The sequence below is a fragment of the Strongyloides ratti genome (assembly GCF_001040885.1).
Source record: "Strongyloides ratti genome assembly S_ratti_ED321, chromosome : 2".
Taxonomy (NCBI): Eukaryota; Metazoa; Nematoda; class Chromadorea; order Rhabditida; family Strongyloididae; genus Strongyloides; species Strongyloides ratti.
Window position 1 is genome coordinate 10517487 of NC_037308.1, and position 25991 is coordinate 10543477.

Sequence of the window (25991 nt, forward strand, 5' to 3'; positions counted from 1 at the left end):
AATAAATGACTTGAAACAATTAATTAATATTGAAGGTTCCAAAAAATGCCTTTAGAAAAATTTTATATTAAAAAGAAAGATAAGTATAAGTGAAATATAAAAGTTAGTAAAATTTGTCGAGGTTAGTCAGCAACTATATATATATATATATATATAAGAGAGGAAGAACATAACTAATGGCCCAACAAAAATTTTCCTGCTACATAACGAGTAACAACAGAATATTCTACTTATAATCAATATAGAAAATTGGCATACACAGACATAGTATAGTATACTACATTCCCAGCTAATTATGAATATAAAAATTTTTGATTTAAAAAAAAAGAAAATTGTTAAAAAAAGAAAGAAAATTATAAAAAAATATATTTATTTTGATACACAATTGATTCATCTAACAAAACAATTACCATCTATAATTAAATGTCATTACCTAAGCTTTGAAACCAGAAAGGAAATTTTGAACTAAAGCTTTAAGTTTAGCATCACTGTCTGGAGAAATTTGTCCTTCTTCGCGAATAGTTTTAAGAAGTGCTTGTTCATTGGCACGGATATGAGCAAGGAATTCTTTTTCGAATTTGGTAACCTTTGATGGGTCAATTTTATCAAGATATCCACGAACACCAGCATAAATAACACAAACTTGTTCCTCAATAGCCATTGGTACATATTGACCTTGTTTAAGAAGTTCTGTAAGACGTACACCACGTTTAAGAAGTTGTTGAGTGGCAGCATCGAGATCAGAACCAAATTGAGCGAAAGCAGCAACCTCACGATATTGAGCCAATTCAAGTTTCATAGAACCAGCAACTTGTTTCATAGCTTTAGTTTGAGCAGCTGATCCTACACGTGAGACAGATAAACCAACATTAATAGCTGGACGAACTCCTTTGTAGAAAAGTTCACTTTCTAAGAAAATTTGTCCATCAGTAATTGAAATTACATTTGTTGGAATATAAGCAGATACATCTCCAGCTTGGGTTTCAATAATTGGAAGAGCAGTAAGTGAACCACCTCCATGAGAATTGTTCATTTTAGCAGAACGTTCTAAAAGACGTGAGTGAAGATAGAAGACATCACCTGGATAGGCTTCACGACCTGGTGGACGACGAAGGAGAAGAGACATTTGACGATAGGCAACAGCTTGTTTTGATAAATCATCATAAATAACAAGAGCATGTTTTCCATTGTCACGGAAAAATTCTCCCATAGCACAACCAGAGTATGGAGCTAAGAATTGAAGTGGAGCAGCATCAGAAGCTGTAGCAGAAACAATAATTGTGTATTTCATGGCGTCAGCATCTGTAAGACGTTTCAAAATTTGGGCGACAGTAGATCTTTTTTGTCCAATAGCAACATAGATACAGTAAAGTTTCTTGCTTTCATCTGATCCTTCATTGAATCTTTTTTGGTTAATAATTGTATCAATACAAATAGCAGTTTTTCCAGTTTGACGATCACCTACTAAAAGTTCACGTTGTCCTTTACCGATTGGAACCTAAATATTAATAATATAGAACTATTATTTAAAAAAAAGTTTTTTTTTTCAAGTTTACACTTAAAATATATAAAAACTATACAAAAGATAATTTTTTATCAATTATATAGATAAAATAAACAAGTTATATAATGATAAGTGAAAAATTTTTATATATAAAACTTACGAGAGAATCAACACATTTAATTCCTGTGAACATAGGTTCACGTACTCCGATACGTGGAATGATACCAGGAGCTTTAACTTCGACACGAGAGCGTTTTGCTTGTTTGATTGGTCCTTTTCCATCAATTGGGTTTCCTAAAGCATCAACAACACGTCCCAATAAAGCATCACCAACTGGTACATCAACAATAGCTCCAGTTCTCTTAACAACATCACCTTCACGAATAACTTTGTCGTTACCGAAGACGACAACACCAACATCATTAGCTTCTAAATTAAGAGCCATACCTTTGATTCCAGAGTCAAATTCTACCATTTCTTCTGATTGAATATTTTTTAATCCATATACACGAGCAATACCATCTCCAATAGAAAGAACTCTACCAGTTTCTTCAAGATTAAATCCAGTATCTTGACCCAAGATTTTTTCTTCGAGAATCTTTCCAACTTCAGCACCACCAGCAGAGCAAGTAGTAGTGGTGTGGAGAGCACCCGATGGGACCTTAAATTAATACTATTATGGCATTCACTATAATAAAACTTACTTTCAATGAACTTTTAACAACAGAAAGAATCCTTTTAGAAAGCATGCTGAATTATCTTCTAAAAATATATTAATTAAACGTTTTTGCAGAATAAAGTGAAAGAAAGTAAATTAAAACATAAATCTAAGTAAGAGAAATTGATTAGAAGAGAATGCGCCGTGTGTCAATGTACCGACTATTCTCTCTCTCTTGGAATGGTTCATTGGGTTGGCCATCTCAAAACGACAGTTTGGTGTTATATATATATCAAAGATATTTAAAAATCAAATAAAATATAACAAAGGAATAAATAAGTAAAATTTTATTTTTATTTCGACTATTTATTCAAAAAGTAAAAATATTTAATAAATTACATTTTAAGAATAATTTAAAATTATAGTATAGTTATATTGTTATAAACGTTAAAAAAAAATATATTAAAAAAAGGAATAAATTAATTTTTTTTAAAACAGTTAAGATAACTTTTATTCTTTACGATATAAAAAAATACAACAATTAATTAGTATTTACAATAACTAGTTAAAAAAATAACATTTTTTAAATAATCCAAAATTTTAATAAAACATTAGGAATACATTATTCCATTTCTGTTTACTTTATTATTAGCATTTCTTTTTAGAATTTTTAACTGGTTAAATTATAAACTATCCATCGTTTTATATTTAATAATTATTTATGATAAAATGTCTCCAAATGTTTCTGGTGGTAATCCCGCACCTCCTCCGAGAAAAAGAAATAGAACAAAAGAGATTCCAACACATTTAGATCCAGCTATAAGTGATAGTGTAAAAAAATGGACTGCAGAAGATGATGTATTGTTGATGGGAGCTGTATCACATGTAAGTCTTTGTAGTAAAATGTATTTTATAAAAATATATTTAGATTGGAGATCTTCGAATAGTACATGCAATGTCAACAGGATTAAGTAAAAAATTTTCTTTACATGAAGTGGAAGAACGGTGGTATGATTTAATGTATAATGATACAATAAATAAACAAGTTAAAAAACGTATTGAAGTAATGAACAAAGATGTTATAAAAGAAATTCAATCAAAAATACCATTTTCAGTGAAAGAAGAAGATATAATTGGTAGAATATCTTCAACAACAAAAGTAAACTTAGGAACATTTGAAGATCTCATTCATCAGCATCCAAATATTTTTCATGTGGCGAGGACACCAAAAGTTCTTTTAGATTTTTGGACATCTTTAAATAAAGTTGGTTATCTTGAAGACCAAAGAAAATCATATTATACTGATGATACTAGTAGTGGAATTGGAGCAGAAAAATTATTTGATATATCACAATTGAGAGATGATAGTGATAGTGCATTACAAACTCAGGCAAGTGGTATTATAAAAAATATTAATGCAACAAAAAGAATTTTTCAAGATTGGGAAAAAGTAAAAACTGAAATAATTGATGAATATCATAAATTTGATAATAAAATATTTGATCTGAAAGGTATACAGGCTTTATTAAAAGGAAAATTTAATTATTTTATGATAAAAGATGATAAAATAGTTGTAGGAAGGCAAACATTAAATCATCATGTTGATGTTAATTTGGCATTAGAAGGTCCTGCAGGAAGAATTAGTAGATGTAATGCTATTATTAAAAAAGATAATAAAAATAATGAATGGTTTATACAAAATGTTGGTTCAAGAACAATATTTGTTGATTCAAAACCATTATTTTGTAATGAATTTGCTAGACTTCTTGATGGCAGTGATATACAAATTGCATATATATCTTTATTTTTTATTACTGGATCATCCTTAGAGCAAGAATTAAATATAAGGTTATCTGATTCTGAAAATAAGATTGTACCATAATTATTTAACTGAATAAATTTGTATAGTATGATTGTAATAAATGTAAATAACAATAAATGTTTATAAAATTTATATCAAGATTGGTAAAAATTTATCATAATTTAAATTATTTTTTATCTTTCGGATTCATATTAAATCTTTGTGGATTAGCTTGTTGACTTTTTAGAGGTAATGAATCACTACTAAGTTGTTTTGGAAGAGCATTATTTAATGTATCATCTCTACTCGCTTTATGCTTATTTCCACTTGTACCACCACCACCAGCATTAACTTTTTTTTGATTTCCAACATTAAAAACGAAATTTCTCCATCCAAGTCTTCTGGAACCTTGTTGTTGTGCAGCTGACAAAACTCCTTTATAAATTTGTGAACGAATAAAACGGGGATAAGAATCTTTACTCATTAATGTAAATACATGTTCTTCAGCTACCCAAAATGCGTGCCTTCTAGCTATACGAACGTCTTTTAATAATTTTAAAGTTTCATCAAGTGTTTTAGAATCAACATTAACTTGACATGGTGCACCTGGTGCCAAAAATTCATCATGAATTTTTTGTGCTTTCTCCTCAACTTGACTATTAGGTGAATATTTTAATTCTTGTATAGCTATCCAAAATCTAATATTTTCAGAAGAAAATTCTGATTCTAAGTGAGTTTCTAAAACCTGCCTACCAATAGGATCTCTAACAAGTTCCTGAACACTTAAACCCCAACGTTTAACTCTTCTTTCTGTTGGTACATCAACACTAAAATTATTTTAAAAATAATATATTATATAAAAGAAAATAAAAAAAAACATACGAATCAGCATTAATAGTCCAAAGAGTAACATCATCAGAAATCCATGGATTACTAGGTTGTGAGGTAGTAATAAATGGATCATAATCCTGAAATTGTTCACACCATGTAACCATTGTATCACTAGCTTTTAATGCTTTTAACCATGGTTTTGTTTTAATGCTTAATTTTAATCTATTAATAGTTTGTTTAACCATATCAACAGTATTTTTTCTTATTTTTCTTTCTTGTTTCATAACATGTTGTTCTAAACAATTAGATGCACCGGGACGTCGTGATCTCCAAAAAGCACGTTCCTCTGAATCATAAACAACTTTATCTTGTTTTTTCTTTTCTTTTTGAAGTTTAAGTTGCATTTCAGCTTGAATTTGAATAAAATTCCACATATGTCCAAGGAGTTCAACAAGTTTATTGTATGCTTCAACTTCATCTTCCTCAAGACCATGTTTTTGTTCATTCCTAAGTAATCTTTTATTAAGATATATAGCTAAAATATATATAGTTATAAATATTTTTTTATATAAAAATTACTATATTAAATGACATACCATATTCAACATTATCTGTATGTGTGGCATGTGAAGGCCAATAATATGGTAATTGTATCCTATAAAGAGTATTATCATCTTTAACAAAATTAGATTGTTCAATAACTGGAAAAATATAACCGTACTGAAGAAGAAGTGTGGCTAAGTGAAGAGCTTCTGCATTATCATCTAGTTGTAGAAGATCATGAAGAAGTTGCACAAGTACTTGTCCTGTCATTGCCTGTGGAACTGCAATTCTAAAGTATTTATGAGTTTTTAATGGAGCAGCTTCAGATATTCTAAGTGAAAGTAAGTCAAGCTAAAAAAAATCGTCATATTTCATAAACAAAAGATAGAAACTAACCTTTGATAATGTTGAAATAGACATTTATAAATAATTTTTTTTTTAATTGATCTCGCTCTAAGAATAATATATATATGAAAAATATTGTTATAATAATTTTTTTTTTTATATATAGCTTTGATGGCAAAAAAATAATATACAATACAAATATTCAACTAATTTTTTCTACTATTTTGGTGTTTATTTAGAATTTATATATATATAGCTAGAGTATATATTTGTAATGGGCATATATATATATATATTTATGCGGTTGTTGATGAGAGGAAAACGTGCAGATACACACACACATACATACACAAATATATATATATATATATATTTTTATTTCTTTAAAGAAAAGCTTTGATAGAGTTTTGAGGAAACTGCTTCGTTATCAAAAATTTATCACATCTTCACTAAGCCTGTTTCTATAACATTACTTTCACTGTATGTTTCTTTTTATAAAAATTTTTTTAAGAGGAAAGTTAAAGAGAGAGAGAAAATTAAAAATTATTCTTACTAACAATGTAGCTTAAATGTAAATTTCAAGAAGGAGAGATAATATATGTGTATAGATATGTGAGTTAAAATATTTATTATTATATAGAGGATATATATATATATATATATATTTTGTGTTATGTATCAATTAAATGTTAATAAAATTTGTATATTTTATTATAAAGTTAATTTTAAATTATTTTTTTTTAAATAGATATCAATAAAAAAAAATCGTTTTATTATTTAATTTTAAAAAAAAAATTATATATTAATAAGGAAGGACTTATTAAAGAAATTTATAAATATGTTTATTTTTTTTTATATACAGAATGATATTTAAGGATTACTTTCTAAAATTTCATTTATCTCAGCCTCCCATTGTTCATTACTTTTATTACCTGTTTCTTCCATAACTGTATCATAATCTAAGTCTCCAAGAATTTCTTTTTCCCAATCATCATCAGTTGTTTCATCAACAGAATTTTGAGTTTTATTACTTGAATTAGTCTCTTCCATAAGTATTTTTCTTACAATATAAACTTTATATGCATAATTTTTCCAAAATTTTTCCTCATTTATTTCTTTTGGTACAAGGCTCATTCTCATTTTTCTTAAATGAGGATCTTTTTCTATCATAACACCAGCAAGTGCATCTATTTCCCTATTTGTATATCCAATAGATTCAGGAACATGACCAGTAAAGTTTTTTGCATCCAATGATAATGATAATATACGTTTTTGAGCTAATCCTTCATCAGGCATTCCAATCCATGGCAAATCAATTGTTTCTTCTGATTTTTCTTTTTCTAATTCCTCAATATATTTTAAATTTTCTCTATCAAGTTCTCCAAGTAATGAATCTTTGGCAACTTTATCAACTAAATTTTTCAATTCACCAGCTTTTTTAACAGTAATGTCAGAAGCTTTTCTAGCAAATTTAGAAAAATCATCAGTAGCTTTTTTTGTAATTGCAGTTAAACGATTATTTATAGTTGAATTAGCTTTGCCTTCTTCATTATTTTCATCTTCTTCTTTGGTTGTAGCAATTTCATTCATATATTCCTTCCATTCGTTTGCCTTACCAACAGCAACATCTTTAAGACTAACAAACTTTGACTTTATTGAATTTTTTCTTTCATTTTTAACTTCTTCAACATTTTCAATATCAAATTCTTCCCCTTTTATTACTTTTTCTGTTTCATTATCTCCGTTAATATTTTTTTTAACAAACTCTGTCAAAGTTTTTCCATATAATGTGGCATTAGACCACCAGGACATTTTTTATTTCAATGTTAATACAAATAAATTAGTTTTCTAAAAATAAAATTTTAATAAAAAAAATAAATTTCTTAAAATATTTCAAAATTTGTGTTTAGAAATAAAAAACAGTAATTAAAAAAAATTAATAAACAAAAAGGAGTGGATTTGAAACGTTGCAATTGTGGTCTTATAAAGAAAACAAAATATGAAATGTACCTTCACTCAACTGATTTTTTAATGTTAGAGATCCATCTAGAGAAATAGAGGGAAAAATTGATTATTATATAATAATATATTATAATTTTTTTTTTCATACTGATAAAATAGACATTTTTTTCAAGTATATATGTATTTTATAAAAATTAAATGGTTAACTTTAAAAAATTAGTAATAAAAATTTATCTACTTTATAAAATTTGATAAAGACCGCCTCCTGAATTTGAATAAAAAATTTTAGAAATTTACATTTAAACTTTAAAGATAGTAGAAAATATGATTGAACTTCATTGCTTTGAGTCTGATTTTAATATCATTCTAGTTACTGATATGACTTGGTTATTAAAAAACTAGCAATAACTTTTTTTGAGATGTCTGTTTTTATTTACGATATATAAAGACAATCAACTACAGTATTTAAAATGTAGAAGTTTATGACTAGTTTTATCATTTTTCTATTACTCTTTCTTTTTTTAAAAATTATTTCCTTTGTTTTTTATTTAATAAAAGTTTTTTAAATGTTTGAAAATCGAGAAATCTTTTATTAATTCAGATAGAATCTATACAATATAAGGAAATGATTAAACTGCAAGGATACTATGATGTCGCTGTCTTTTAGGTTTTACTTTATTTATGGAATAAATTATAAAAAGCAACCTTTCAGCTTTATATGTATCACCGTCCATTCTAAAAAAGATGTTGGAAAAAGTTTCCAACTCTTTATCAAATTCTTTATTAACTTCTCTGGCATCTTTTAGGAAAAGAAGTATTTCTCTAAAAATATCTTTTTGATGTTCAGGAAATTGTAATATACATCTACCGTAAACTTCATCATCGGAACATTGGAGTAGTGTAGTTTTTAAGTGATTTGGTATTATACTTTCTTTGTAACTTGTTAGTAATCTTATCAAAACTGCATATATGTTAATAGGTTGAATATCTGTGTTACTATTCATAAATTCAAAAATGTTTCTTCTCTCATCAAGACAATCTCTAATTTTAAAAAATGCATTATCACTGTAAGGTTGAGATAAATCTATATTTTTAAAACCAATTGAACGAAGGTATTTGAGTAATTGGTGAACTTCATAAGGGATAGTAAGTTTAACTTCTTTTTCAAAAATTATTAAAGAATCTTCATTATCTGATGGAGTAGAAATATTTGCTTTTAGCATTGCTGTCTCTAATGAGATTCCAAAACAAGATGGTTTGTAGTTTGCTTGTACGGAAATAAAGTAGTCTCTGCCACTTTCTAAGTGAATTATAACTATACATTCAACTTTTGATATATCATCAGGTGAAAGTCTCCATGCCATTTGTCTATCAATGAGAACTTGAAGACAAACACTAAATTCATGATTAACATCAATTGTACCTGTGTATGGTGTTAAAGTAAGCCAATCATAAGGTCCATAGTCGTTTTTGGGCTCTGCTGTTAAAGTTGTAGAAAATTTTACTCTTGTTTGCCCAGTATTTTTTATCTTGAGATTCATAATAGATGGTTGTAAAAATTTAACAATATTAAATTCAAATTCAGTTGCTGAGAGAGAAATTTGTGGTAATAAATCATTAGATTTTTTATCGACTTCTTTTTGAGCCTCAATTCTAATTTCACGCATTTTATCTTCCCATATTTTTTTAATATCCATTTTAAATAGTGCTATCACTGGTTTATGATCACTAATAACCACATTTGGACAAGAATGATATTTTAATTGCTTAACATTAACGTTATCAAATTTTTTCCAATATAATATTCTATCAGTCCATGCAGGTGTACGTTTTTTCTCACTGGAATCCCATCTACAAGTACCGACATCAAATTTATATGTTGGAAGAAAATCAATATCTTTATGTTCTTCATAACCATAAAAAACATGTCCAATTTCTTTTGCTTTAGTAAGTTGGTCATATTGTAAAAGCTCTTTGAATCTTCCAGTATCACACATATAACAAATTTCTTCTTGTGTTAAAGGAGTATCTAATCTATAATTAAGATCACCAAGCCAAAAAACAGAATCATGATCTGTTAATGTTTTACCATCTTTAAAAGTCATTCTAGTAATATCTCTAAAATCTTGATTCCTTCGTTCTGTTTCACGATTACCTGCAGCTAAATGAGAATTAATAAAAAGAACTGTTGAATTATTCATTTCCATTGAAATACCAACACCACCTTTATTTCCCATTTTTAAAAAACCTGTTGGCACATAATTTGTTTGAATGTTAGAACAAACAATTTCAGAGTGAATATATTGAAATATGACTAAAAAAATTCCCATTAACCTGGCACTTTCAACAACTTTATACATTCCAGGTGGAAGAGATCTTGCTATAGATTGAACCCAATCATCTTTTTTTGTTGAATTATCTTTAACAAAAGACCCAATATCGAGATCCATTTCTTGAAGACCTATAACAACAAAATCAGGTTTTGGATCGTGAAATGCCACATCTATCCAATCAGTTAGTATAAATGGTGGGGGTTTTCCATTAACATTAAATGTTGAACAATAAAAAATAGCTGATTTATAAGAACAATACCTATAAATAGTCATAATTTGTAAAAATATCACAAAATTAAGAAATGTTTCTCTTATCAGTAGTAATAGATCGAGAAAAATTTTCTTATCATATTTTTACTTACTTATACTCCCATTCTTGCATTAATTCTTCAACTATAGCATCATATGCAGTTTCTGTTTCATAGTTAAACAATTGTGGATTTGCATAAAAAGTCATTTTTCCTATCAATAGTTTTATACATAAAATTATTTGAATGAAAAAAAACTTTAGTAATTTGTATAAACGAATTTTTGACTAGTAAAATATTTAATTCATAATAATAAAACAATATCCGTTTTATATTTTCATGCTGTAATTTGAATATATATAATGTAATAAACAATAGAGTTCTTTTCCAAATAAACAATAAAAAGTTCTAATCGATGGTATACGTGTATTAAAAATTAAGCAAATATTGAGTATAATACAGAACAGGAATTTTTGGCTTTGATCTTTAAGAAAAAATTCTTAACAACAATGTTTACAAATTGACGTATTTTCGTTGTAAGATTTTAATATTGGGAAAATGCTATAAGTAGATTAGTATTCAATGAATTACTATTATGTTTATTATATAACTAACATTTTTGAATTGTAGATTATGAAAGCTGTTTCAAGAATAAACGTTTATTCTCCTATGTTAAAACAAGTAAAATATCTATGTTCTGGAAATACTAGTACACTACCAACAGTTAGTAAGGCTGATGCTGTAAAAAAATCTGTAGCTGAAATTGTTGGAGATGAAAAAAAAAGAGTTCAGGCTGTAAGTGTATTGGATACAACATTAGAAGTTGCAACTATGGCAGGAGTTCCTGATGAACATAAAGAGGGAAGAACAGCAAGAATTTTTAAGCCAGCTCGTGAAGCAACTCAAACAGCATGGGGAAATACAAAAGTTTGGAAAATAGAATTAGATAATCGTGAAAGATGGGAAAATCCTTTAATGGGATGGTCAGGAACAGCTGATCCATTGTCAAATATTTCAATGAATCTTGACTTTGCTACAGCAGAAGATGCTATAGCTTTTTGTCAAAAAAATTATTGGAACTATGAAGTAGAAGAACCTCAAGAACGTAAAATAGTTCCTAAAAATTATGGTCAAAATTTTGCTTGGAATAGGCGCACACGTGTAGGAACAAAGTAAATATTTTATCAATCGAGGTTTACATAGTGTAATAAAAAATTTAGTATATCTTTTTTATTATTGAGTAAATTGGTTAAACAAAATCCATATATATATATTTTTAAATATTGTTTTCAGTTTAATTGTATTATAATATTTGTAGGCTATGTCTCATTCAGATAACACAACGCCAGTTACATCTTCAACCACTACTAATAATACAGCAGGTCCTTCTACAAATGTAAATATTCCACCTGTCGAAGAGGATCATGCAATCACAGAAGAAATGACAATCAAACAAATGTTAGAAGAGAATGCTCATTTAATAGAGAATTTATTGCAGTATCAAGCAAATCCTATGGAAACAAATACAATACCATCAATGGATTCAAGTTTAAAACAATTGTATAAAAATATAATATTTGTATCCAGATATGCAGATCAAATTACACAAGAAGAAGCTAGTGGTTTACAGGAATACAAGGAAAATGATAGCGTGAAACTATGATGTTTTTTTTATATTAAATATTTGTAATACAAATAAACGAATTTTGTTTTATTTATTTTCGATGATCACAACATAAAAATTATAAATATTTTAAGATAGATAATATTCACTGATCATTATTAAAAGCATTTTTATTATTTTGCAACTATGTATTTATATTTATAATATTAAACTGAAAGTTTAAAATATGGGACATTTGATTTATAAACGACTACACACAAACGTGGTAGATATTTAAAGTGAAATGTATTGAAACAGTGTAATAGTATAAAAAAGCATATTGTACCTCTATTTATTGTAAAGAGTATTGACAAACTATTAAATTTAATATAGAGGAAGTTTATAAGATGTGTCAGAGGATAAAATTAAATATAAACTTCTTTATAATATTGATAATATATAGTTAAACTTTAGTTGTTTAATTTTATTTAGATTAATAGATCTGGAGTTACTGTAAATACTATATCTTAACATGTTAGCTTTTGTATTATTGGAAAAATGTAATTTTTTTTCAAGGAAAATTAAAATATACCCCATATTTTGTCTATAAAAAATTTGTAATTATTAGTATATTAATATAAGACATTTCAGATAGAATATATTGAAAGATGTTATCTCGTCTTACTCTTTCAGCTCGTAAAACTTCACTAGTATGTGGAAGAAGATTATTGTCAGCAGATTTGAATGCTCATGAACAAGTTAACGATGAAATGAAAAGTATGGATGAACAAATTAATCCATCATTTTTCAAGGTAAAATTTTTTTTTTTTTTTAGATAATGTTTTTTTTTTTTAATTAGATGACAGAGTATTACTTTGATAAAGGAGCTGCTGTTCTTGAACCAGCACTTATAAATGAATTCACTCAAACTTCTATGAATGAATCAGAAAAGAAAAATTTGGTTAAAGGAATTTTAGGTGCTATAAAACCTGTTAACAAAATTCTTTATGTTTCATTCCCTATTAGACGTGAAAATGGAGAATATGAAATGATTGAAGCTTGGAGAGCTCAACATTCTGAACATAGAACTCCTACTAAGGGAGGTATTCGTTATTCAATGGATGTTTGTGAAGATGAGGTAAAAGCTTTATCAGCTTTGATGACTTACAAATGTTCTGTTGTTGATGTACCATTTGGTGGAGCTAAAGGTGGTGTTAAAATTGATCCAAAAAAATACACTGATTATGAAATTGAAAAAATTACTCGTCGTGTTGCTGTTGAATTTGCCAAGAAAGGTTTTCTTGGGCCAGGTGTAGATGTTCCAGCTCCAGATATGGGAACAGGAGAGAAAGAAATGGCATGGATTGCTGATACTTATGCTCAAACAATTGGACACTTAGATAGAGATGCTTCAGCTTGTATTACAGGTAAACCTATAGTTTCTGGTGGTATTCATGGACGTGTTTCTGCTACTGGACGTGGTGTCTGGAAAGGAATGGAAGTTTTTATTAATAATAAAGAATATATGGATTCTGTTGGTTTAACTACTGGATACAAAGGTAAAACAGCTATCATTCAAGGATTTGGTAATGTAGGTCTTCACACTATGAGATATCTTCACAGAGATGGAGTTAAAGTTATTGGAGTACAAGAATACAATTGTGCTATTTACAACGAAAATGGAATTGATCCAAAAGCTCTTGAAGATTATAATATAGCTAATAAAACTATCAAAGGTTTCCCAGGAGCTACATCATTTGAACCATTTGAAGATCTTATGTACGAAAAATGTGATATTCTTGTTCCAGCCGCTTGTGAAAAATCAATTCATAAAGGAAATGCTGCTCGTATTCAAGCAAAAGTTATTGCTGAAGCAGCTAATGGACCAATTACACCAGCAGCTGATAAAATTCTTCTTCAACGTGGCGATTGTCTTATAATTCCTGATATGTTTGTAAACAGTGGTGGTGTTACTGTTTCATACTTTGAATGGCTCAAGAATTTGAACCATGTCTCATATGGTCGTTTGACATTCAAATATGAACGTGATTCAAATCACTTACTTCTTAACTCTGTCCAAGAATCTATTTCCCAAGCAATTGGAAAGGAAGTACCAATTAAAGCTAACGAAGCATTTGCCAACAGAATTGCTGGAGCATCAGAAAAAGATATTGTTCATTCTGGACTTGAATACACAATGAATAGATCAGCTAAAGCTATCATTAAAACAGCACGTAAATACAATTTAGGAATGGATCTTCGTACTGCTGCATACGTAAATGCTATTGAAAAAGTTTACCACACCTACAGAACATCTGGATTCACTTTTGCCTAATAAATAAATATTAAAAAGGGATAAAATAGTTTTTTATTATTAAATTTTATAAATGTCTCTTTTTTAAAATTTTACTATAAAAAATTTGTTAAACAACTATTTAATTATAAAACTTTATTATTAATCATCAGGATCTAAGTAAGATTCATTGAAATGTACAACAATAACAGTCATATCATCACGATATGACCTTGCTACACCCTGGGGATGAGTAAGTTGCGTCTTAAGATTAGCATACTGCTCATCGAGACTTTTTGTTACACCACCTAGTGCATGTCTTATAATATGAGTTGCTGAATTTTTATCAATTGGATTTTTATGTGTACCAGTACGCCTTTCTTGAAGATCGCAAATTACATCACCAAGTGTAGAGTTAGCAGAAGGACTATAAGGGGTAAGTGTTTCTATACCACAACGATGATCATGAACAATCCTAACAGTTGTATCAGCATCTAAAAAATCAAATACTCCATCTGAACAAATAATTAAAAATTTATCATTTGGCGTTAATTGATGATAAAATACATCTGGTAGAGCACTTAAATATGGTGGTGTTAATAAACCAGTAGGTATTTTGTATCCTAAAGGAGAAAGTATAATTTTTTGAAGATCTTTGGTAAGTTTAAATTGAACATCTCCAAATGCACGTAAAGGAATTAAATCACCTAATAATCTGCCATCTAGAAATTTAGAAATAAAAAAAATATTACATTAAGCATACTTTTAAAAATAGTTCCTCGTTCATTTTGAGGATGTTCTTGACGAATTCTTTTCACTTCATCAGCATTATCAGGATTATGAAGGCGTGACAATTGCCTAGAAGAAACTCCATCGTTACTTCTAATTCCAAGAACAGCAACAGAATCTCCAATACTTGCCACATGTAAATTTGACTGCCTTATATGTGCGACAGTAGCACAGGAACCTGTTGCAGCTATAGAAGCACTTTCTTTTGAAAAAATACCACGATTATCTGGAAGTGCAGCTTTTTCAATATCCTTGTCTAATGCTATAAAAGCAGCTTGAATAGCTTTTCTAACTGTATATTGGTCGGTGTGACTTTTTATAAAACTATTGTAAAATGATTCAATATTCTTTTTATGTCTTTCTTCTCTTTCCTGAGGAACACGTAATGAAGTACTTGTTATAAGCCACTTCAATCTTTCCATTAAAGGTATATTCTCTTTAACAATATGTTTTTGTAATACTGCTGCACAAAGATAGTCAAAAAGACGAATTGATACATATCTACTACAAGCATATCCACCATGTCCATCAAAAACTCCACATAAAACAGCATCTGAAGAAAGACATTGACCAATAGAAAAATTATCTTCTGAAGGTGAGTTAGCAGGAAGACTACAAACATCGATTTTTGAAATTGGTCCACCACCATCAATAACAAAAGTTCTCTCTAAAGCTCTAATTTGAGCATCTATTTGAGCTCTTGTTGAAACATTCCGAAATTGATCAATAAAAAATATATTTTTAACACACTGAAACATACTAAATTGCTTTTACTCATAGATAGAAAATTATAATTAATGAACCAGTATCATAGAGATGAATAAAAAAACATATCACATGCACTTAAAAACTAGATATTTATTACTTTGCAAATTAAAAATAATTAAAAAATTATGAAAGTCATAATAATAAAATTTTAATTGATATAAAAATTAGATTGTATAAACTAAAAACAAATATTATCAAACATATAAAAATTTTACACGGTAATTTTTATATCACTTAAGGTCATCTTGGGAAGAAAAATATTGGTAGAATATCTTTCTACACATCCTCACTACCTCTAAACAAAAATAAGAAAAAGTAGTAGAAAATAAGAAAGTCATAAGGGTGTAATATGTTCAGTCTTGCTTCAGGAATATATAAACAATTAACTGAAAAAGTGGAGTATAATGTTATTATTGTTGGACCAGATAATGCGGGTAAATCAGTAAGTATGAGATGGAAACTAATATATTTTAAGATTGATTACAGACATTTGTAGAGAATGCCAAAAATATATGTAGTATTAGTAGGAACTTGGTAAAAAAAAATCTTAAAAAGATACATACAACAGTTGGTTTAAATTTAGGTAAAATTGAAAGAAATGATATGATAATAAATTTTTGGGATTTGGGTGGGCAGGAAAAACTTCGAAGTTTATGGAAAAATTATATTAATGAAGCACATGGAATTGTTTATGTAATTGATGCAAGTGATAAAGATCGTTTTGAAGAAGCAAAAAATACGTACGGTAAAAATATAATTTTATTATTAAAAATAATGTTTATAGAATCTTATATTGTTAATTCTCAATCATGTCCCGTATTGATAATTTTTAATAAACATGATTTAGTAAATTTTGAAGAAGCAGAGGAACTACGACGATACTTTGAGGAGAAAGTGGAATCAGAAGAGTTTGCTGTTTTTTATTGTTGTGCTATTGAAGGAACAAATGTTGAGAGAGGTATCATATGGCTGGAGAATGCATTACGCGATCGACATACGCCTTAATCATAATTCTTTGACGTGGTTTAATCTTCTCAAGTGCCTCGTTTAATGGAATCCAAAATCTTGTTCTTCCTTTACAACGATCATCCCATTCTTCCAAAATTTTTATTGGTTTGAGCATATATAAAAATGTTCTTTGTAATTTAATATCATCCTAGAGTTTTATTATAAAAAAAATTTTACTATAAATGTACCTTAAATTCTCCAACACTCCATAATATTTCACAAATAACTCCTGCTTCTTCTTTAACTTCTCTTAATGCTGCTTCTTTGGCATCCTCTTCTTTTTCAATTCCTCCACCAGGAAGAACAAAATTTGATGGATTTTTAATACCAGAAACAAGTAAAATATTTGGATTTGTAGGATTATTTGTAGGTAAAGTTACAATACCAGCAGCTCTTAACCTATAGCCATATTTGTCTCTCATTCTTTCACCATTTTCTGTTAAAAGTAATTTATCCATAATTAGAAATCCATCATTGAATATCATTAATCAAATGTTAAAATTAAAAAAGAAATAGTTATTGGTTAGTATAAAATAATCTTAAATAGCTATATTTAATAAATAACAATATCTTCGTGCCAGGATATGAATGAAGTGAAAAATGTGCGCGTCATTCTCATTCTTAAAAATATATATATATAGACACTATATATGTGTGATAAGAAGTAAAAATTAATGTCTACTTCATCTAATATTAAGGCTGTATCAGCAGTTTCTCTACATAATTTAGCTCCACAGAATAGTGATTTTGCATTGAAAAATGTTAAAATGTTAATAGAGAAGTATGGTTACAATGTTTCTGAAAAAAGAAATGAAGATGGAATGACAGCATTACATTTGGCAGCAATAAGTGATAATCTTCCTATGGTAAAATTACTTCTACATATGGGAGCAGATTATAATGTAGTTGATGATTTTGGTAGGACACCAATAACATTAGCGGCGGGTGAAAGTTATTCATATTTACAATCATTAATTATTAAATCAAAAAAAAATGATGGTAATGATAATAAGAAAAAAAATGGTAAATTTTCATTTATTAGACATTTTTTTAATAGTAAAAAAATGAAAAAATTATTTTCAAAAAGTGATTTTCAAAAAACAAATGAAGATACAAAACAAGTGGATATTCAAACAGTGAAAACTGATGAAAATAAAAAAGAAGATTATTATACTCCTATTGTAAAAAAACAACCTCCATTTAATCCAAACTATTTGTCAAGTATTACTAATAAAATTGAATCACCACCACCAGCTCTTCCACGTAAAGATTATGAGTCAATAGACGATGTGATAAATAAAAGTTACGAAGATGACATAAAAAAAGACGTTTCTATGTTATGTAACCAATTAAAAGGTACATTATTATTTGATTTGGAAGAAAAAACTACTCATAGACGATACTCAATAACTTTAAAAAATTTTTCAAATTTTAACAATGATGATTTGATAAATGAAGCAACTAGATTAGATAAACTTTTAAAAGAGGAAATGAATAATTTAAATACACCAACTAAAAAGAATAAGTCACCTAATTATTTTAATTATTTACTTTTGGATCCTAAAGTAGTAAATGCAAATGATTTTATAGGATTCATTAATAGTATTTTCTATGTTGGTAAGGGTACCAATTCTCGTCCCAAAGCCCATTTCATAGAAACTGTAAAGAAATATGAGGAAAATGATTTACAATGTGAAAAAATTAAAAAAATATCTGAACTTTGGAAGAATGGTACAGGTGTAATATCATTACAGATTAATCAAAACGTTATTGAAGCGGAAGCATTGTCACGTGAGGCAGCTATTATAGAAGCGATTAACATTAACAATTTGACTAACAAAAAAAAAGGAGAATACCATGGAGAAATGAGTAAATGGAGTGTACGGGAAAAAGAACTTTTAGGATGTATATGTTTGAAAAAAGCCTTTCATGTATTTCAGATTGATGAACCACGACCAATATTTGAATCTGACTTTATTTCTAAATAATTTTTGTACCATGATTGTTAATTTATATTTAAAAAAATCAATAGAAATAAATTATTAAGATAATATTTTTATTTATTATAATATTTATTTTTAAAACAATAATATATTAAAAACTTTACAAAATAAAATGTATCATGAGTATAAAATATTGTAAAAAAAAGTAAAAAGTAGTGTTTAATACTACTGAGATAGATTTTTTTTTACTTTATATAATAAACAATATAACTGATGGTTTTTTAATTTTCTTGACATAAAAAATGATATAACCAATCATCATATGAATTCTTAATGATGTTACAAAAATTATACATTTTTTTTTGATAAAAAGCAATAATAAAAACAAATAGAATTATTTGCAAAAAAAATAATTATACTATTTTTTTATAAAATATAATTAGTCTTTAACTCTTAACTTTTATAAAAATTTATAACATATTATTTCATGTATATAATTAACTAATATTTATTTCATTATTTATTAAAAAATTTCTTTTTCAACTTTCTAATAATTATATACCTTTAAAATATTTGCCTAAATTAATAATTGAAAACTTTTATTTTCCAAATTTCTATAAATATCCGTTTTTTTCTAGTATAAATTTAGTTGAAAAAAAATAAAATATGTTCATTAAAATTGCTTTTAATATTCTAAAGATATGTTTAAATGTTTTTATCTTTTTTTCTATATTTAGAAAGTTTCTTTATTTTTCTTTTAAATTTGAATTATTTATGCAGTATCTTGAAAGACAATAGTATTCTTATATTTTTTATACTCATAAATTGCCTATATTTGTTATATCTTGTTTAATGTTAAAAAACTTTTAAATATTTTTCTGCTATTTAAATTTTTTTTTTTTTTTTAAATATTTAAAATTTTAAAAATTGCTTTCTTTAATTAAAAAATCTGTTAAGACAAGTGATTGATATAAAGAATTTTTTTAATACTAAATATTAAGTTGATGAATTAATTGAATTAAGGAAGTTAATTTTATTAAAAAGATTGTATTAAAAATTAATTTTATTTATCGTGAAGCTGTAATTTATAATAATTAATGTTTATTTATTCAATAATTGTTTACGGTAATCAAACTAATTTTTAATAATAATATATCACGTAATACTTTAATATTAAATATAAAAAAAAGCTTTTTAAATTCTATTGCAAGTTTTTTTTTGTGGTTGTACTATTAGCTAAGTAACATAATTTTCACTCATAATAATTATAATATAAAATTAAACAGTTATTATAAAGATGTAATTTATTTATATGATAATGATTCAATTAATATATAAATTTTTAAAATAAATTAACTTTTAACTGATTTTTAATATATATTTTTATTTTAATATTATTAAATTGAAACAATAATATAAAATAAAATTTAATTGGTAAAATTTTTTAATTTTATTTATATATCTGTTTTAAAAGAGTAAACAAAAAAAATTTTTATACTTAATATGATTATTTATTATCCAGTTAAGGTAAAATATATTTTAGTTTGAAAATAGATGATAATATTAAATAAGAAACTTTATTTCTTGTATATTTAAAAATATATAAATGAATACGATTCTCTAGAGAAATTTTATATTCTAGTATTACTTTCTTAATATATGTTGAATATCATTAAAATGTGGGAATATAGAATGAAGTTGTTAATCAAAAAAATTATAGTCGGAGATTCCCCAAAAAATTTTTTTTTTTCTAATATTCAATAACTATTTAAATTTATAACATATAATATATAATATATATATATAGCAGAAACTCTTAAGAATAATTAAGAAGCAAATGTCCATATATATATATATATAGACTGAGACATTTTATTATATAATATTATTTATGTAGTTTGGTAAGAATTATAATTATATATCTTATTAAATTATTATTATTCTATAAAAATTGTTTTGCAAAATATTGTTATTTTTTTTAAAAGATCTTTAAACGTGATAAATATCTTAATTTTATATCATTTACATATATTTTTTATTTTTTTAAAATATTATCATTTGTTAACATAATAAATACTATATTTTATGATAACATTAAATGCATTTTACTTCTAAAACTTTGTTAATGTTAATTACAAATTACCAAAGATTGAAAAAATTTATTTATTTTAATTTTTAAAAAATTCAGAAGTGTGGATTACATATATGAATAAATAAATAAATTTGACATTATATTAAGGATAAGATATTATTTTAGGATAAATTAAAGATTTTAAAATTTTGTTATCTTCCATTAAATGTTTTATAGTATAAAAATTCTTTCTTATCGTTTCTTTAATCATATACATCCGGTCCAGTTTCTAAGAAATTTTTTTCTTTAAATTTTTGATATATTGGTAATGGTTTTTATTCAAAATTAAAAGCCTACTTTAAGTAATACAATTTAAATTTTTTTAACTGCTAATACTTGAATTTAGTATATAATTTATCTTAAAATCTAATTGTATTTACAATTCAACCTTTAATTTAATAAAAGTTCTTAAGGTATATCTATTTAGATATCTAATGATAGCTCAAAAAAAAAAAACTTTTTTTTTCAATTTGAAAATATTCTATTTTCAAAAATTTTAATATCTAACAATATTTTTGACAATATGTTTGTCAAGCTATAAATTCATTAATTAATTATTCTTCTGGTAAAATATTTAACCAAAATATATTGTTTTTTTTTTTTGAGATATAAATGTTGTTTTTGGAATACGTACTTTTAATATGTGTTAATAAAGATAATTGTACAATTTTTTCCTTTTATATAAATAATACATATATATATATTTTTTTTATAAAAAGTTATTTATATATGTTTTAAAAAAAAATTATCGTATTTTTATTTTATTTTAATCATTGATTTCTAAATTTTATATTATGGTTACGATTAAAAATTCGTTTAATTAAAAATTGTCATTAATGCATTATAAAATAAATATTAAGCATTAATTTCAGATTGTCTCTCTCCTTAATATAGTTTATTGGAATAAAAAAAAAAATTTTTTTTTAAATTAATTCTTTTTATAAATATAATGGGGCAAACGGCATCCAAAGAAACTTCTAGTATTAATAAAAATTATTCAAAAAGAGGTAGATGTAAAAGTAGTGATGGAAAATTTAAGAATCATGTTCATATAAAAAATATTGGTAAATATTATAAAATTTTTAATAATATATAATCATTATAATTTTAGGTTCTCCTGAAGATAATCATTGTATTATAAATAATGATCCATATGGTAGAAGAATATCAAATACCTCATCAGACAATTCATCAAATGCTATTGAAATAAAATTTAATAGTATTATAAAAAAAAATTCATCAAAAGAATTTTTAACAACACATCAACGTGCACTTTTAGTAAAGTTAGTTGTTTTTATTCATAAATATTATTAATAATCAATAAAATTTAAGATCTTGGAATAAATCCCAAAAAACTGGTCTTGATAATATTGGTGCTATGATATTTTTTAAAATTTATGTTAATGATAATTCTGTTGGTAAAATGTTTGGCCTTCAAGGAATTCCTTTATCTGAATTAAAATATAAAAAAATCTTTCAAAATCATGCTATGACATTTACTAGATCATTAGATTTTTGTATATCCAATTTGGATAATATAGATGTTCTTTGTAAATATTGTTATAATTTAGGTAGAAGGCATGTTGCTTTTGCTAAAAGAGGTTTTAAAATGTCATATTGGGATACATTTGCTGAAGCATTAACTGAATGTGCAATAGAATGGGAAGGAGGTTTTAGGTGTAGAGATGTATTACAAGGATGGAGAAAATTAATAACTTTTATTATTGATAACATGAGATATGGTTATATTGATGAAAAAAAATCAGGTGGAACTGGTGATATAAGTGTTATGGGAAATATGGTAAATTATCATAATCGTCATTTACCAAATAAAGAATATATCACAACTGATATAGAGTATAAGGATGAAAGTAATTTAGGAAATGCTTATAATGAGGAGGAATTTAATTTAAGAAATGAAACTTATATAAATGAAATAGAAGAAAATAATATTGAAGAATCATCTTCCGGATGTCCGATGGCTCATATGATGATAGTAATGAATAATGCCGAAAAATTGTCATTAAATGAAGAGAGACTAAGTAACTTTGCTAATACCTACCAAGGCAATTTATCTATTCCAAGATGTCATAGAGTAATTCGAAGATCCAGTCCAAATTAAATTCATAAATATTTAAATACTAATTGTGGTAATTTAAGTAATGGAAATATTAGTTATACATTTTTATTAAAATCAAACATAAATAATTAATTAAATAATAAATAAAATTTTAGTGGCTTATCTTTGAAAAGATAAATATAACTATAAATTTGTTTTTTTTAATATTGATATAAATTATAGATAAATATTCTTATGTATTTTTATATAGTAACATATCCTTCTTTTAATTTAAATTTATTTTTAATTTTTTTTTAGAAAGATTTTACTCGACTATTTTTATTTTTTAAATTGTCAATTAATTAAAATTGTTTATTTTTAGATAAGTAAATTTCCATTTATTTCCTCAAAATTTTGTAAAGCATATATTAGTTTTTCGATAGCCTATTACAATATTACTTTTGATAATTATATACTTTTCTTTCAATTTATTCAAATGATAATATTTTTAAAATTGTTTTAACAATTTAATAAAATATATTTAATGTTGTTGTTAAAATATAAATATTTAATTGTTATTGTGCAAATATAAATGTTTCTTCCATCAAAATATGTTTTTATCATTTTGTTTCCTAAAACTTAGTGAAATGTGTTAATTTTTTTTATCAATACTAAATTTTTAAAATGAATTAAATGTAACATAATATTCTCCCTAAAATAGGATCTTTTTTATAACAAAAATTTTTTTCTATAATGTCGAATTGTATTAAAAAAAAAAGAGACATTATTATTTGGTAATTTATGGTAAAACTTTTTGAAAGCTGTCTCTAACAACACTATAAAATGATATTTCATATACATTGTTTTGATAAATTTTAAATATTTGAATTTATCATTTTTATTTTAAAAACTTTACATATTTGATTTTGAAAATATTGCATTTTTAATAAAGTCCTATTAAAAATTCAATAAATTAATAGTCTTTTTTAAATTAAAAGTTTTACGAACTTTCCAGTAATAAATACATTTTTTAATAAGGCGCAGTTTCTTTGTTTATTGTTTTATCTACTAATTTGTTTTTCCTTAAGACACAAGAATTTTAAATAGATATATATATATACATATATGTGAATTTTTAGTAATATAAAATATCGTATTTGTCATTTTAAAAAATAAATTTTATTATAATAATTATCAAAAAAAAAAAAAAAAAATTTTTTTCTTCTAAATTTTACTAATCTTTCACCCCATTCTTTTTTATTTTAATGATTTTACTTAATATTTCTGACCATTTTTATTAATAAAATTTTGCACTTACAATATATCAAAATATTTTTCATTTTAATATTTCAAAATAAATATTCCCTCAAATTTATATTTAATTCACAATATTACATTTAGTTTAATTACATTATTCTTAGAATGAGCCTTCTAACAAAATTGACAAATAATGTTAAAAGTTGTTTTAACACTTCTGTCAAAGTTTCTGAAGAACTACCTAAAGCAGACAAAGATATTATTATATCTACTTATAATATTCTTCTTCAAGCAGATCCAGAATTATTCTCCAAAGCATGGATAATGTCAGCTTCAAGATCTACTTCAATTAGAGTTTGTTAATTACATTTTTTTGTAGTTATCTTATATCTACTTTTCTCTTTTTTTTTTTTAGAAAGCTTTTAGTCTCATTGACCCAAATAGTACGCATATTGAAGTTGATTTTACTAAATTTTCAGCTGTCATTGAAAGATTTTTTACAAGAATTATATGTGAAGAGAAACTTGTTAATGAATCATTTGAAAAATCTTGTATTAATCTTGGAAAAAAACATGTTGACTTCGTACCAATAGGTTTTCATTCCAATTATTGGGACATTTTTATGGTAACTTATATATGTACATATTTGTTATATTTATTAATTAATTATAGAATTGCATGATAGATGTAATTGCAGAAACTGTTATTATAGCATTTAATGAAGACAACAAACAACAGCAACAAGTTCAAAAATGTTGGAACAAATTTGTTGGTAGAATTGTATTTCTCATGCAATCTGGTTTCAAACAAAGACAATTAGTCGAAAAAAATGTGGATAAAAAAAACAATGACAAGGGAGCTAATGGAAACAATTTTTAAAATATGATGTATAATAACAATGAATTTAATAAATTTTCATTAATTTACACTTTTTAAAAAATATATTTTATTGCATTTGGCTTAATTGGTAAGCATTGTCAATTAGAGATCAAACTCTGTTTTAATTAAGGAAAATATATGTAGTTTTAAAAAAAACTACTCTTTTTTAAAATTAAATATTAATTGAAGCGTGTTGATTATTAATTATAGATTTGTTGGTACTTTCTTCTTCTAATAAGCCTAAAATAATCATTTGCCTATGTAAAGATGATATAATGTCATTAGGTAATGAAAGTGCTGAATAATAATCTGGTAATGGGGGTATTTCTTTATCATCTAAAATATGTGCATAACAAAGACCATCATCACCAAATTGAATTCTAATAGGTTTACCATCATCTTTTAATGTTGGAGGCGGTAGATCTATAGAAATATCTGGTATCTCTTCAAAAAAATGTATGATATAATATGTTTAATTAAATAATTAATTTAATTTACCATGTCTATTTTTTGGTTGAAGCAAACATGCACATGCGCTGATAGAACACACAACACCAAACAATGTACCAAAAACAAAAAATTGACATACAATTCTTGATGTCTTTGAGTCCCATTCTAAAAAAAAATATTTATATATATGTAATTATTTTAAAAATTAAAATAATACCTGAAAACAATGTTGTTTTTTTCGTCAAAGGTTTTGTTTTTGGCAATTTTTTATTTTTGACAGCTAAAACAATAGATGTACTATTACTTCTTAAGCTTTTTGAAGCTTTGTTTTTATCTGCTTTATAAAAAATTATATCTTCTATACTGTAATTTTTGTTAGAAATAGAAATTCCATTAAAATTAGAATTTGAAATAACAATATTATTTATAAAAAACAATAAATAAAGAAATAACAAAATATTATAATCTATATAGTAAATTTTCATGTTAACTAAAAATATATATAATTATATAATAAGGAAGTACACAAAACATATGATAAATTTCTTCTAATAATATATATATTTTTTTTTATTAGAACATTCAT

General features: G+C 25.4%; 14 protein-coding genes across 14 annotated transcripts; 7 read left to right on the forward strand and 7 right to left on the reverse strand.

Annotated features, from left to right (window-relative positions):
- Positions 1 to 433: 433 nt before the first annotated feature.
- Positions 434 to 2253, reverse strand: SRAE_2000334600 (ATP synthase subunit alpha, mitochondrial; the record flags this gene model as incomplete). The annotated part of the gene is made up of 3 exons (XM_024654528.1): positions 434 to 1498; positions 1665 to 2165; positions 2209 to 2253. The coding sequence occupies 3 exons, from the start codon at positions 2251 to 2253 to the stop codon at positions 434 to 436; spliced, it is 1611 nt and encodes a 536-aa protein (XP_024507891.1).
- Positions 2254 to 2891: 638 nt separating this feature from the next.
- SRAE_2000334700 (Microspherule protein 1) lies at positions 2892 to 4044 on the forward strand (the record flags this gene model as incomplete). The annotated part of the gene is made up of 2 exons (XM_024654530.1): positions 2892 to 3047; positions 3091 to 4044. The coding sequence occupies 2 exons, from the start codon at positions 2892 to 2894 to the stop codon at positions 4042 to 4044; spliced, it is 1110 nt and encodes a 369-aa protein (XP_024507892.1).
- Positions 4045 to 4150: 106 nt separating this feature from the next.
- On the reverse strand, positions 4151 to 5757 carry SRAE_2000334800 (Regulator of G protein signalling domain and DEP domain and Winged helix-turn-helix DNA-binding domain and G-protein gamma-like domain and Regulator of G protein signalling superfamily domain and Regulator of G-protein signalling, domain 1-containing protein; the record flags this gene model as incomplete). The annotated part of the gene is made up of 4 exons (XM_024654531.1): positions 4151 to 4790; positions 4846 to 5329; positions 5391 to 5688; positions 5734 to 5757. 4 exons carry the CDS (start codon positions 5755 to 5757, stop codon positions 4151 to 4153), a joined length of 1446 nt encoding a protein of 481 aa, XP_024507893.1.
- Positions 5758 to 6552: 795 nt separating this feature from the next.
- Positions 6553 to 7494, reverse strand: SRAE_2000334900 (Synapse-associated protein 1; the record flags this gene model as incomplete). The annotated part of the gene is made up of 1 exon (XM_024654532.1): positions 6553 to 7494. The coding sequence occupies one exon, from the start codon at positions 7492 to 7494 to the stop codon at positions 6553 to 6555; it is 942 nt and encodes a 313-aa protein (XP_024507894.1).
- Positions 7495 to 8273: 779 nt separating this feature from the next.
- SRAE_2000335000 (EG:86E4.5 protein) lies at positions 8274 to 9749 on the reverse strand (the record flags this gene model as incomplete). The annotated part of the gene is made up of 1 exon (XM_024654533.1): positions 8274 to 9749. The coding sequence occupies one exon, from the start codon at positions 9747 to 9749 to the stop codon at positions 8274 to 8276; it is 1476 nt and encodes a 491-aa protein (XP_024507895.1).
- Positions 9750 to 10858: 1109 nt separating this feature from the next.
- SRAE_2000335100 (NADH dehydrogenase [ubiquinone] iron-sulfur protein 4, mitochondrial) lies at positions 10859 to 11888 on the forward strand (the record flags this gene model as incomplete). Its single annotated transcript, XM_024654534.1, has 2 exons — positions 10859 to 11386; positions 11544 to 11888. The coding sequence occupies 2 exons, from the start codon at positions 10859 to 10861 to the stop codon at positions 11886 to 11888; spliced, it is 873 nt and encodes a 290-aa protein (XP_024507896.1).
- A 608-nt stretch (positions 11889 to 12496) lies between these two features.
- Positions 12497 to 14163, forward strand: SRAE_2000335200 (Glutamate dehydrogenase, mitochondrial; the record flags this gene model as incomplete). Its single annotated transcript, XM_024654535.1, has 2 exons — positions 12497 to 12640; positions 12688 to 14163. The coding sequence occupies 2 exons, from the start codon at positions 12497 to 12499 to the stop codon at positions 14161 to 14163; spliced, it is 1620 nt and encodes a 539-aa protein (XP_024507897.1).
- Positions 14164 to 14283: 120 nt separating this feature from the next.
- SRAE_2000335300 (GM14286p) lies at positions 14284 to 15668 on the reverse strand (the record flags this gene model as incomplete). The annotated part of the gene is made up of 2 exons (XM_024654536.1): positions 14284 to 14843; positions 14885 to 15668. 2 exons carry the CDS (start codon positions 15666 to 15668, stop codon positions 14284 to 14286), a joined length of 1344 nt encoding a protein of 447 aa, XP_024507898.1.
- A 359-nt stretch (positions 15669 to 16027) lies between these two features.
- Positions 16028 to 16478, forward strand: SRAE_2000335400 (ADP-ribosylation factor-related protein 1; the record flags this gene model as incomplete). Its single annotated transcript, XM_024654537.1, has 3 exons — positions 16028 to 16120; positions 16165 to 16418; positions 16463 to 16478. The coding sequence occupies 3 exons, from the start codon at positions 16028 to 16030 to the stop codon at positions 16476 to 16478; spliced, it is 363 nt and encodes a 120-aa protein (XP_024507899.1).
- Positions 16479 to 16639: 161 nt separating this feature from the next.
- SRAE_2000335500 (Aps) lies at positions 16640 to 17144 on the reverse strand (the record flags this gene model as incomplete). Its single annotated transcript, XM_024654538.1, has 2 exons — positions 16640 to 16834; positions 16875 to 17144. The coding sequence occupies 2 exons, from the start codon at positions 17142 to 17144 to the stop codon at positions 16640 to 16642; spliced, it is 465 nt and encodes a 154-aa protein (XP_024507900.1).
- A 216-nt stretch (positions 17145 to 17360) lies between these two features.
- SRAE_2000335600 (GIY-YIG nuclease superfamily domain and Ankyrin repeat and Ankyrin repeat-containing domain-containing protein) lies at positions 17361 to 18674 on the forward strand (the record flags this gene model as incomplete). Its single annotated transcript, XM_024654539.1, has 1 exon — positions 17361 to 18674. One exon carries the CDS (start codon positions 17361 to 17363, stop codon positions 18672 to 18674), a length of 1314 nt encoding a protein of 437 aa, XP_024507901.1.
- Positions 18675 to 21709: 3035 nt separating this feature from the next.
- Positions 21710 to 22882, forward strand: SRAE_2000335700 (Globin family and Globin-like domain and Globin, structural domain-containing protein; the record flags this gene model as incomplete). Its single annotated transcript, XM_024654541.1, has 3 exons — positions 21710 to 21824; positions 21872 to 22043; positions 22093 to 22882. The coding sequence occupies 3 exons, from the start codon at positions 21710 to 21712 to the stop codon at positions 22880 to 22882; spliced, it is 1077 nt and encodes a 358-aa protein (XP_024507902.1).
- A 1359-nt stretch (positions 22883 to 24241) lies between these two features.
- On the forward strand, positions 24242 to 24955 carry SRAE_2000335800 (Globin-like domain and Globin, structural domain-containing protein; the record flags this gene model as incomplete). Its single annotated transcript, XM_024654542.1, has 3 exons — positions 24242 to 24430; positions 24492 to 24701; positions 24749 to 24955. 3 exons carry the CDS (start codon positions 24242 to 24244, stop codon positions 24953 to 24955), a joined length of 606 nt encoding a protein of 201 aa, XP_024507903.1.
- A 172-nt stretch (positions 24956 to 25127) lies between these two features.
- On the reverse strand, positions 25128 to 25890 carry SRAE_2000335900 (Hypothetical protein; the record flags this gene model as incomplete). Its single annotated transcript, XM_024654543.1, has 3 exons — positions 25128 to 25399; positions 25454 to 25570; positions 25623 to 25890. The coding sequence occupies 3 exons, from the start codon at positions 25888 to 25890 to the stop codon at positions 25128 to 25130; spliced, it is 657 nt and encodes a 218-aa protein (XP_024507904.1).
- Positions 25891 to 25991: the final 101 nt, after the last annotated feature.